At 45.9% G+C, this 11865-nt stretch overlaps 2 protein-coding genes across 2 annotated transcripts; one reads left to right on the top strand and one right to left on the bottom strand.

Annotated features, from left to right (window-relative positions):
- Positions 1-220: 220 nt before the first annotated feature.
- Positions 221-2663, top strand: SRPRA (SRP receptor subunit alpha; the record flags this gene model as incomplete). The annotated part of the gene is made up of 9 exons (XM_010176429.1): positions 221-374; positions 624-730; positions 846-964; positions 1174-1260; positions 1348-1520; positions 1606-1819; positions 1898-2061; positions 2168-2266; positions 2416-2663. Coding segments are annotated over 9 exons (1246 nt in total), but the record flags the coding sequence as incomplete, so codon positions are not given.
- A 1290-nt stretch (positions 2664-3953) lies between these two features.
- SIRAL1 (SIR2 antiphage like 1) lies at positions 3954-8777 on the bottom strand. The gene is made up of 7 exons (XM_010176428.2): positions 8707-8777; positions 6787-7039; positions 6211-6438; positions 5402-5530; positions 4974-5259; positions 4198-4251; positions 3954-4123 (listed from the first exon to the last, which is right to left on the bottom strand). The coding sequence occupies exons 1-7, from the start codon at positions 8775-8777 to the stop codon at positions 3954-3956; spliced, it is 1191 nt and encodes a 396-aa protein (XP_010174730.2).
- Positions 8778-11865: the final 3088 nt, after the last annotated feature.

Below are 11865 nucleotides of genomic sequence, written 5' to 3'. Positions count from 1 at the left end.
CGAGGGAGCAGCCACAGGATTAAAGGAGCCGGGGTTAAAATTCCAATAAATCAACTCGGGAGCTTCGGAATCCGCCAGCTTTAGCCGAAATTTTTCCCTTTTTGGGTCATCCCAGCTTTTAATTTTCCCATTGTTGAAGGAGGTGATTGCTGCTGCCTCACCTGTGCTGAAACAAAACCACATTCCTGGGGGTTTGTTTGTTTGTTTGTTTTGTTTTCAGCAAATCTCCAAAACCGGAGGCCCAGAAGGAAAAGGGAAAGAAACCCCGAGTGTGGGATCTGGGGAACTCTAACGCCAAAGTACTCGATTACAGCAACTCCGCTACCAACGGGAACGCCGAGGCTCCTCCCGCGGAGGAATTCGACCCTGAAATAGTAAGAAAGAGTCAAGGTTAGAAACGGGTTGTTTGGGGATGACAAACCCAACCTGTGGTCCCCAGGGTTGGTTGGGACAGAAGGAGAAATGGGGAATCGTAACTCTGCTGCTGAAGAGATTTTCTCCAGCCCCGGATGGGATCCACCGCTGAGCCCGGGTCCTGCCGCTGGCAACTCGCGGGGGGTGGCGGGGGTGGGTGACCCGAAGCGGTTGCTTGTTTTCAAGCTGAGTCTTTTCCTCCCTCGTAGGCTCTGGGGGATCGAAATCGGGAGCCCGGCCGCCTCTACGACCTTGAGTATGAGAGCGATGATGAAGTTGAAGAGGAGAAGGTTCTCCAGAATCCTTCAAAACCCAGGTTAGATAGAGGGTTTCCTGCTTCTCACACGCTTCTTGATTTGTGGGGACAAACTGGTGTGTGCTTGTGACAATTCCTTCCTCAGCCCTGAAGGTAACTCCTCTGTTGCCCACAGCGTGAAGAAGGGTGGCCTGGGGGGGATGTTTGGAATGCTGAAAGGTCTGGTGGGCTCCAAGAGCTTGACAAGGGAGGACATGGACCCCGTGCTGGAGAAGATGAAGGATCACTTGATTGGTATGTCTGGATCTGCTGTGGAGGGGGTTTGTTGGGATGGTTCCCTGCACTCGACCAACGTCCCAACCTGTGGTTTGGGATGTTCTTGCCCAGAGAAACCGTGGTAGGTTCTTGTCTCACCTCTGGGGAATGCTGATTCCACCCTTCCTTGGACGCTGGTGTCACCTTCTCAGCAGCTCTAACTCTGTTCTCTTGTCTCTTTCTCGAAGCAAAGAACGTGGCAGCTGAGATCGCAGTCCAGCTCTGTGAATCCGTGGCTAAAAAACTGGAAGGGAAGGTGATGGGAACGTTCACCAGTAAGTGACCACGTGGCCTCACGCTTGGGAGCTCAGGAATGTTCCTCAAGACGTGACAAGTTCTCTTTCCATCTCCTTCTTTCCCAGCGGTGACCTCGACGGTGAAACAGGCCCTGCAGGAGGCTCTAGTGCAGATCCTGCAGCCCCAGCGTCGCGTGGACGTTCTCCGCGATGTCATGGACGCCCAACGTCATCGTCGACCCTACGTGGTCACTTTTTGTGGTGTCAATGGCGTTGGGAAGTCCACCAACTTGGCCAAGGTAGGATAAGGATCCTCGTGGTTCTGTGGGACGGGGGTGATGAGGTCAGGCCAGGGGTTTTTGTTTGATCTGTTGTCACCTACAGATCTCGTTCTGGCTCATCGAGAACGGTTTCAGCGTCCTCATCGCCGCTTGTGACACTTTCCGGGCGGGCGCGGTGGAGCAGCTCCGTACTCACACCCGGCGTCTCAACGCCCTGCACCCTCCGGAGAACCACGGCGGGAGGACCATGGTGCAGCTCTACGAGAAGGGTTACGGCAAAGATGCCGCGGGGATTGCCATGGAGGCCATCTCCTACGGTAGGTGGATAAAATGATGGTGGAAGATGCTGTTTTTGGGGGAAATACCCTGTTTTATCCTTGTTTTTGTTTTTCCAGCTCGGAACCAGGGATTTGACGTGGTGCTGGTGGACACAGCGGGTCGCATGCAGGACAACGCTCCCTTGATGACGGCGTTGGCCAAACTCATCGCCGTCAACGCTCCCGACTTGGTGTTGTTCGTTGGGGAAGCGCTGGTGGGAAATGAGGCTGTGGATCAGCTGGTGAGCGTCGAGGTTTTGTTTCCTGAAAGATTGAGAGGAGGGGAAAAAAACCCATTTCTGTTGGTTTTAACAGAGATTTGTTTCTTGGATCTGTTCTGTCCCTCAGGTCAAGTTCAACAAGGCCCTGGCTGATCACTCCATGGCCCAGACACCGCGGCTCATTGATGGGATCGTCCTCACCAAGTTTGATACCATCGATGACAAGGTGAGGAGACCGTCGAGACGGCTCCGCGCGGCCTTTCCCGCTGGTGACTGGAAAGATGGGAATTGTTAAATTTAATTTCCACACTGAATTTTTAACCCACTTTTTGACACCAGATTTGTAAACTAACGGTGTTTCTTTGTCCTCGGCAGGTTGGTGCCGCCATCTCCATGACCTACATCACGAGCAAACCCATCGTTTTTGTTGGTACCGGACAAACTTACTGTGATCTCCGGAGCCTTAACGCCAAGGCTGTGGTCGCAGCGCTCATGAAGGCCTAAAAAAACCAACAACAATCCACCAAATCGCTGTTTGCAGATGTCCAAAAAGAAACAAATAACGATGCTTTACCCCGTTACCGACTAGTCTTTCCCGTGTAGTGCAGAACAGAACGAAGGGACAGCGGCGTGAAGGGTATTTTATTTTTATTTTTTAATTTTCCTTTTTTTTTTGGATAAAATGTATTTTATCCAGCAACAGCCCTTCCCCTGGATTCCTTCGTTCTGTTTTAAGTGACGCAGGCTCCCGCCCGGAGAGGCTGAATCCAGAGCTTTGTATTGTTCGTGCTGCACGGGGTGGGGAAACGAGCAGCGCAAGGACCTGCTGTGCTTTTTTTTGGGGGGGAGTTTTGAAAGCTTTTGAGATTGATTTTTTGATTTTTTGGGGGTTTTTTTTTTCTTGAGCTGCTTTTGATTTTTGTTGTTTTTAGACCAGCTTAGGGAGGATGCAGCAGTGATTTTTGGCAGGAACAAGCAGGATGGCCGCTGCTTAAAAATCTGGTTGTTAATATCGCTGCTTATGGCAACTCCACCAAAACTGATAAACCAAAAACTGCGCTGGGTTTGGAGGGGAAATGTTTAAAATTAGATTATTAAATTGCCTTAAAGTCTCTGTTTTTAGTATCACTGGGACTCACCATGTATTTAGGCAGGAGCGGAGAGCTGCAACACCTTGATCCCATAGTGGTAATCATGGCTGGAGAAGGAAAACAGCCCCTGCCTGTCTCCTGCCTGCTGGCCTCAGCGTGATTTGCTAGTAAAAAGGAAGAAATAGATAAAAATTACTATTGGAAGATAACGGTGGCTGCTTGCTGCTTTCCTGCCCCCTTTCTTCCCCCCCCACCCCCATTTCCAGTGCCTCTTGATCCCGGTCTGAAGTGCTACACTGAAGAATACAAAACTCTCTTTACGATGTCTTGTAACTCTGTATTGCAGATGTGCTCTAGTGCAATAAATTGAATGCTGTCTGCTAAAAGACATAATTTATATGAAATAAAATTACTTCATAATTTGTTCTCTGTGTAAAAGAAAAAAACCAAAACAAACAAACAATAACAAAATGTATTTCCTACAAATTCCTGTCTGTGTGAGGTGCGTAAATCACACACCAGCCAAAAGTTTTAAGTGAACAAGCCTTTAATATAAACTTCAACGTATAAAATACTCTATAGTGTAAAGACAGAACTAGAAAAACTAGAGTTTTAATTAAAAAAACAACCAAAAAAAATAAAAAAAAAAAAACCCAACCAAAACCAGCCCCAAAGCAAAATGTTCAAGTTTAATTGGTTTTTTTTTTAATGGAAAGTACAGAATACAAAAGCACTAAGTATGAAATCGGAGGAGGTTGCAGCTCCCTCGGGGAGACGGCGATAAAAGGACTTTACTGTGTTAAACCAGGCGTCTGTCTGAGCTCAGAGGCTCCGGCTTGTGCTTGCAGTGTCCCGGCTCGGCTCAGCGCCCGCTCGACAGCAGTGGGCCCACGAGCTGTCGGCTCTGGCTCGTCCTAGGGAAGCTCTGGCTGTGGCACAAATCCTGGGGCGAGGCTGGTGCTCAGGTGCTGCGTCCTGTGAGAAAGGAAAAGCTCTGAAAAACCCGCTGGAGAGTCGTAAAGGAGCTACGAAGGGCGAAGCCTCTTGGGGTTTGGGGGAGTTTTACCTTTGATCTCGGCAGCTGCGGAGCCGTTCAGATGTTGTCCCTCCTTAGGCACCCCTAGGAGAGAGCAAGGATGGGGTGACACGGGGTGAGTGTGCAGGTTTTATCCTCAGAGGTACCCAACTCGCTGCTTTTTCCCCAATTTTATGATTGATTAGCAATGTTTAAAGCATTAGTTTGGTCCGAGTAGCACAAAGGTCAGCGAGACTCAACGCCCTTCCCTTTCCCTATGAAGGGAATAAAAAACTGCAGCTGCGCGTGAAAAATAGGCAGCAGAGTTATTTAAGCTGTAACAGAGATTTCATAAAAATAAATCCTAAATGCAGCTACACTCACAGACTATTGTGTGGAGAAAAAAGAAAAAAAAAGAAAAAAGAAAAAAAAGGGAAGAGAAAGGAAAGAGAAAGGAAAAAGGGAAGAGAAAGGAAAAAGGGAAGAGAAAGGAAAGAGAAAGGAAAAAGGGAAGAGAAAGGAAAGAGAAAAAAGGAAGAAAAGGAAAAAAGAAAAAGGAAAAAAGAGAAAAAAGAAATGAAAAAGAAGGGAAAAAAAGAAAAAAAGAAAAAGATAAAAGAAGGAAAAAAGAGAAAAAAGAAAAAAGAAAGAAGAGAGAAAGAAAAAAGCCTAAGGAATAACACAGCACAGAGCACAGGGGCTAAGTTCTGTCAGGTTGGGTTTTACCTTCGGAGGTACCAAACTCGCTGCTTTTTCCCCAGTTTCATGATTTATGAGCAATGTTTAAAGCATCAGCTCGGTCCCACGCAGCCTGTCAGCCCCGGTACCTGTTCGGCCCCGCGTGGCGATCTCGCTCGTCAGCCTCTCAAAGTACTCGGGCAAGTCGGCGTATTCGTCTCCGTAAGAAATCACTTTAATTCCTTTGTCCAGCATGTTCTCCCGGAGCTTTTTGAACTCATCCACGTCTCCCCTCCGGACCAGCATGAAGTGTTCTAGGTCTGATTTGTGCTTTACAGCTTCTAAAAACAAGGCTTGAAACGTGGTGTCATCAACAGTCCAACCACAGCCCAAGAACAGGAAGGATTTATTTTCATACAGCTTCTGAATTTCTCGCTGTAAAAAAAAAAGGGAACGATGTTTTTAAGTCAAGGCAAGCATTTTATGAATTAAAAAATTTCCTCTCTCACCACCCAGTGTTTAAATTCAGCTGGTGGACCCCAAAATACACCCCGTAGAGCAGACAAGGCTGCCTCACCATGACCTCGGTGTTGCGCAGCACGTTCTGGTAGCCGGCCGGGTGGAGGACGATGCCGCTGGGGTTGGTGTAAACGCCGTGGATATGGAGGACACTAAGTTTCCTCTTCTCTTGAGCCCACTCCAGCACCTGCACAAAACAAACCCCTCCAGAAATGTTAGTGAATTCTGGGGAAGCTGTTTCCAAGAGGAAAGGCTCCTTCCTCGTGTTCTGTCTCATCTCCTCAAAGAGGTCATGAGTCTTCTACGTCACGGCCTACGGCGCTCGTTTGGGTCAATGCTTCAGCTGAAGGGTGAATGCCATGGGAAGAGACTGAATCAATACACTGGATTCATCGGAAAAAGGGGGTAAAAGCTCTATAAATATTATAAAACTCTTATAAAACTCTATAAATATGATAAAACTATAAATATTACACCACAAACCTACAAAGTTTATTTCTTGGCTCCTCTAGGCTCCGAAGAAGTTCAACCTTCATTTCCAAAAGCCATTTCCGAGGCACTCTCGGTTTCCTCTTTAGCTCGTTTAAGCGTGCAATAATTAGAATGTTTATTTATAAACCTGTAAGGACTTCCAGTCACGTAGATTAAGAGGTCAGGGAGGAAAAGCAAAGCAGAGAAATGAGTCAGATCACACCTACACGCCGCGCGTGTGTTTAACAAGTGAACAGAAGGACAAGAAGCTCCTCACCAGCAAAAGCCAGAGTGGAAAAAAGAGGTTGTTGGTGAAAAAATAAAATAAAATAAAATAAAATAAAATAAAATAAAATAAAATAAAATAAAATAAAATAAAATAAAATAATTATTTACCTTTTTTTCATCAGTCAGGTCAAGAGACTCCAGATGTTTCCCCTGATGTGCTGCGTACAGTTCCAACAGGTTATCAAAGTTTGTGGTTAACACCAGCGCCCCGTTTTCCATTAAGTGAAGGACAGATTGAAGGAGCTGCTTCCCAGAATCTTCCATTTTCGATTCCAGGTCATCGAACACTTCGTATAAACAGTCTTTGAAAAAAGTGGAGCGGACGTTGCTTGTGCGCTGAGAAAAGGGGAGAGAGATGAAGATCAGAGCCTGGCTTCTTTTAAACGACTCGAGGAAAAACTACCCACAGAATTTATGGCTCCTTGCAAAGCAAACGCAGAGCACGTACGGCATCGAGGCGGGTACTGCCCACCCCACGTAATCCCAGGGAAATATCCAAAAGCTGGTGCCCACGGCACGATTATGCCTCAGGAACCTGGCACAATAACTGCACTTGTGGGTCCTTGTAAAAAAGAGTAATTATTGGAGACGGGGAAACGCTGGAGAACCAAATTTAGCTGTTTCCAAAATCCAAATGCTACGCCGGGGGCTGGGTACCAAATATTTACGCAGAAGGAGGCTCACCGGAGACAGCTTCTGGATAAGGTCATGGGCGACGTGAACCAAGTTCTTGTCTTCGTGGAGACACTTCTGAAACCGTTTGCTCTCTTCGTCTTCCAAGAGATCAAAGTCAATAGCAGCATCTAGGAGAGCTTGGATTAAACCTTTCCAAGACTTCAACGCCGGGACTTGAGGAGCGACCGCTGCGCTGATTCCTGTTCCAATCACCAAAACAAGTTCTTGAGGCTTTTTGGTTTTAAGGCTTGGCAAGAGTTTCCTGCAAGAGGAGAAAGTAACACAGGTGGTAACATCGGAGATGGAAAGATGTCTCGAGACGGAGGAGAAGGGAGGTCAGCATCACAAATACCTGTCGTTACAAAGGACGCAATTACAACGGATTTGGCCATCGAGTCGGCTACCGGGGAAGTTGATACTGCCCGGGAATGTTTCTGAAGCAAAACTAATTTGATTAAAATTTGGAATAAGGAAGGTTTTGTTAATAATAGTTACCTGGAAGCTAGCAGAAAGGCTTGGAGACAGCAGGAAAGGTGTGGTGAGTGATATGGAATATGTTATGAGGAGTTGGAGAGACACATGCGTCCTCCTTACGTCCTCCTTACGCACTGAGGTAAAGCACCAGACCCCCAACGCGGGGAATCAACACGATCCTGACCACGCCTGGTTTAAATAAAGTGCCAAACGTGGGGTCTGAAGGCAGCAACCCCGTTTATCCCAGCACAAAAGGGAGGAAGCAAAAGCTGGAGAGGACCTCCCCGCCTCCCGGGGCGCCGCTTTGTTGAGGAGACAACTCAGCAGGAGTCTGAAATCCCCTCCCTGTGACGCCATCCTCCAGCAGGACGCTGGGGGCTGAGCTTTCAGAAGCCCAGAAGATCTGGAGAGTCTCACCAGAGAGCTGCGTGGCTCTGTTCTCCTTCCTCCTCCTCCCTTCTTCCTTATTTTCCTAGCTTTACACCTGCACATTGCTTTTAAATTTGACATTTATTATTTATGAAGTAGATGTCCTCCTCCTCCTCATCATCTCAAGTTGCTTTTTTTGAAGCAGGAGATCAGCTCCAGCTTCCCAGAGGACGGAAGCAGCAGCCCAAGGAGGCAGCTCATTCGTCAGGAATGGGTTTTTTTTTAATCTGCAAACACGTGATATTCAGTGAGAAGGGGAAAGGAAACCGATACCACACGGATGGAGCTTCGCCTTCCCTCCGCTGCTGCCGATGAAAACAGACGAGTTCACCCTTTCCTTGAGGTCTCTGCTGTTAGTGGGTTTTCATTTTGGGGACTGCGAGCCTCATGCGCAAAGAATAAATTAGTATTCATGCTAATGAGCTCGTCTAAAAACACAACCAGAAATCCAGGGACTGAAACCCAAAATAATAACAAATACCAGAGTGACAGCTCCAAAAAGAGCCATCCTGTTCCCACGATAAACACACTTGTTTCTACCCTGAGCGAGGAAAAAATGATCTCCCAACCTATTTTCTCCTCATTCCACGGTCACTGGATCAACCTTGAGACCGGGGCTCCTTCGCAGAAACTCTTCTCCAGCCCTCCAGAACTCAGAAATAAACCAGATTACCGGGAGACAACTCCCTGGATGAATGAGCCGCTTGTTCCTAAGCGGCGATGAATTAATTTCTGAGTCTTGCAGCAGCCACAGCAGCGACCTTGGATGGAAAGAAGGGTGAGTACACCCCAGGAAAACCGCAAGACAACCTACTTATTAGTATGGGCAGGCTCCAAAGTGGAATTATTTAGCTTTTACATGCAAAAAAATCATACTGAATTGTGTAATTGTCCTCCTTAGAAGTGCTGTTCAACCCTCCAGGTGGACAGGACCTGAACTAAAACCATGGAGAGAAAAAAAACCCAAACAAAACCAAAAATAAAGCTCTTATTAGAAGAAATTCACTGGAGGATAATTAAATTTACCTGGGCTTTTTTGCAGGTGGCATTCCATCTTCCAACAATGTTTCTTTGCCCAGGCTCACCGTAGAAGCCATCCAGTTTCTAGAGTAGACAAATCACCACAAGCAAAGTCACTATATATATATATATATAGATATACACACAATATGATGTGGAACAGACTGCAGGTTTTTTTTGTGGAGCCAGTTTTTCACCAGCAGATAAATACTGGGGAGTTTTGTTATCTTTATGAGATCACCTTCGGGCTGAGAACTGCACTTTTTTTGTTTCTGAACTTTACCCCGCAGCTCTTAATCCGTTTCCTCAACTTCCTTTACAATAAAGCTCAATAAAATTGTTTGTACAAAAAAAAGGGGGGGTTGTTTTGTACAAAACTGGGTTGGAATCAGCACTGCCTGACCCTTCACATCACCTCTCAGCAAACTTTCTGCTTGGGAAAACAACAGGAAGGAAGAAAGACAAAAAAGATTTTAATCACTGAGAGAATTTTAATTCTCTGGTGATGAGAGAAGGATTGTCCAACCCTCCATACATCTCCAGGTGACCTGTCTCCAGGAAGCCAGATATCTGGGAACTCTTTCCAACAGCCCATGACATCAATCCAAAAGATCTGCCAGCACACGGTCCTCTCCCACTCTGCCTCTCCAAAATCAAACAAAGAAAAAGAAGAAAATAAGCAAAAGGAAAGAAAACAGACAAAACTATTCACCCTTATCCATTTTTTCTTGCCAGTCTTGAAGAATCCAACCAAAAATTCTAGCAAGCGGGCTTTTGGCAAAAGGAAATGCTGCGCAAGAGCTGCTGGCCCAAAATCACAGGGTTTTTGGGGTTTTTTCTACAGGTACGAAACCTCAGCTGCACTGCAAACGTGGGCAGTGATTTAAGAAATGATCCCAATGATCTAAATAACCATCATCTGTCAAGGCTGGATGAGGAAAACGGGGGACGCCGACTCTCGCAGGCGCTCGGATACAGTGTGCTTGCCAGCCTGACCACCTCTCAAAACGTGATAATTATCATTATAATAATAATTATCATTATAATAATAATATAATCATATTAAAATACCTCTGAGAGCTGGTCTTCACACCTTACCTCCTGAAACAACACTTTGGATATGCTGCCCAGCACTTTCCAGGATGGAAAACATCAAGGAGGGGGAAAAAAACCAACCCCTTTTTATTTTTCTTCCTAATAGGGAAAGTTCTCTCATTTTGGATTAGCTGATTCTTCTGGAAGGCCAGGCTGCTTCCACAAAGCCAGCCAAATTTTAATTAACGGTGCAAAGGCGCTCTAAAGGAGTTAGAGACTAAAGCACTTTGTTAACTGGAATATTTAAAAAGGAAATTTGTTGAAAAGCAACGAGCTGAACTTCCACTGGTGTCCAGATCTGCCCAAACCCAACAGCCGAAGGTAAAACCTTCCCCTGTTTCTCAACCAGCTGAATTTACAGATATAATTGAAGTTTAAATTAGCTTTAGGCTGTGAATTATCAGCTAAGTTTCAAATATCCAGCCCGTTTGTAAACTCCTCCCTAGGCTTTCCCGCTTGCACTGCTCCTGTTTCGCTCACCCTACACATTCGTGTTCCTTTAAACAGCAGAAACTGAGTCAGCAATTCAATTTTTAAATGCCTCTAAAAGCACTAAGGACGTTCCAAAAGTCATTTTCAACTTAGGAAAAACCACTTTTTATAATTATAGTTACTAAGAAATAGTTGTCCAATATCACAAACTTCATTTTTATTTAATGCAGATAGCCAAAAAGGAAAAAAAAAATAAAAAAAGCAGAAATAATATCTATTTGTCTTCTATTCCTAAAAATATTCTTATTTCTCTTAAGAACAAGTCTGTCTCCAATCTCCCTCCTTGAAACGCTGGGAACTTTCCAGCTATTTAGACTACGAGGAGTTGGAAAGAGTTTAAACAGCAAAGTCAGCAGGTTCTTGGCTCGGCTGCCCCCTTCTCCTGTCACAGCCTGGCCTCTCATCATGGTTATTAACAGCACTCAGCTGATACGTACAACAAACACAACGCCGAGGCTCACACTCCAGTATATATTCACTAAAACCTTGCTGTAACTCTAGGAAACACAGTCAACATCAGACCCCAGCCTGCAGAACAACCCTGGAAAATTGAGGAGATGTTTTCTCCACCGACTCACGGCTGAAGGGACAGAGAAATCACCGCGGACGCGCTTGGTCTCCACGCTCAGCAGCTCAGAGACAAGTAAAGCTACACCTGCACACTACTTTTAAGTTTAAAGGAAGTAAAAAAAGGTGTGTGTCTAGCTCAGTGCTGGAAAAGGAGCTCCACCAAACCAACCCTCTCAAATTATATGAGGAAGGAAGTACAAATTAATTGCTCATCAATTATTTTTAACTTACTTTTGAGTGCTGAGAAGTGACACCAGCGAAGGCGTAATTTTTAATTTTTAAATTGAGTTGCTTTAAGATGTTGGGGTAAAAGAAATGTTAGGTGATAGTTTAGTATAGTTTATAGTATAGTTTCTGCTAGAACAACCTGAAAGGATGTTAACAACTCATCCCTGGCTGATTCCCAAGCTCTGTCTTTCCACGTGGGAGTCGCAGTTGGAGCAGACACGTCTCAACCATCCTAGAAAGGGACAAGCTTCAGAGATAACAGCGGCGTGAGGAGAACAAGCCCTGCTTCCCTTCCTGATCAACGTCACAAAGATTCAGCCTCCTTGGATTGCGAGTTAAGCCACATCAGAGGTTTTTTATTGAAATGCTGCCATTCTGCACGGGCTTCAGGGAAAATGAGAGGGAGCGACACAGCGAAGCCGGGATGAGTTTGTTCCCCAACAAGGAGCCTCTGACCAGTGTCAGGACAATGTATTCAGATGGATTTCAGCCCTGACGCCTTAAGCAGGTGATTCCAAAGGCAGGGCTGGTTTTCCATGAGTGTCTGTGGAAAGCAAAGCGGGATGGATATGCTGCCAGGGGTGGATTTCACACCTTCAGGGATGCCCAGCACCTCGAGTCCTTACCTTTCCTCTCCGCTGCGCTCCCTCCTCGCCCCTTCTCACATTAAACCTGCGGGAAAGCAAAAATATCGTATTTTAACAGGCGGGGAGGAGGCTGAGGCTCCTTCTTAGGGGGGAAAAATCGATAATAAACTGATTTTAAGAGGGTGACGGCGCG

The sequence above is a fragment of the Antrostomus carolinensis genome, unplaced genomic scaffold, assembly GCF_000700745.2.
Source record: "Antrostomus carolinensis isolate BGI_N321 unplaced genomic scaffold, ASM70074v2 scaffold37079, whole genome shotgun sequence".
NCBI classification, from domain to species: domain Eukaryota; kingdom Metazoa; phylum Chordata; class Aves; order Caprimulgiformes; family Caprimulgidae; genus Antrostomus; species Antrostomus carolinensis.
Note: the sequence above shows the minus strand (reverse complement) of the source record. Positions and strands in the feature narration are given on the sequence as shown.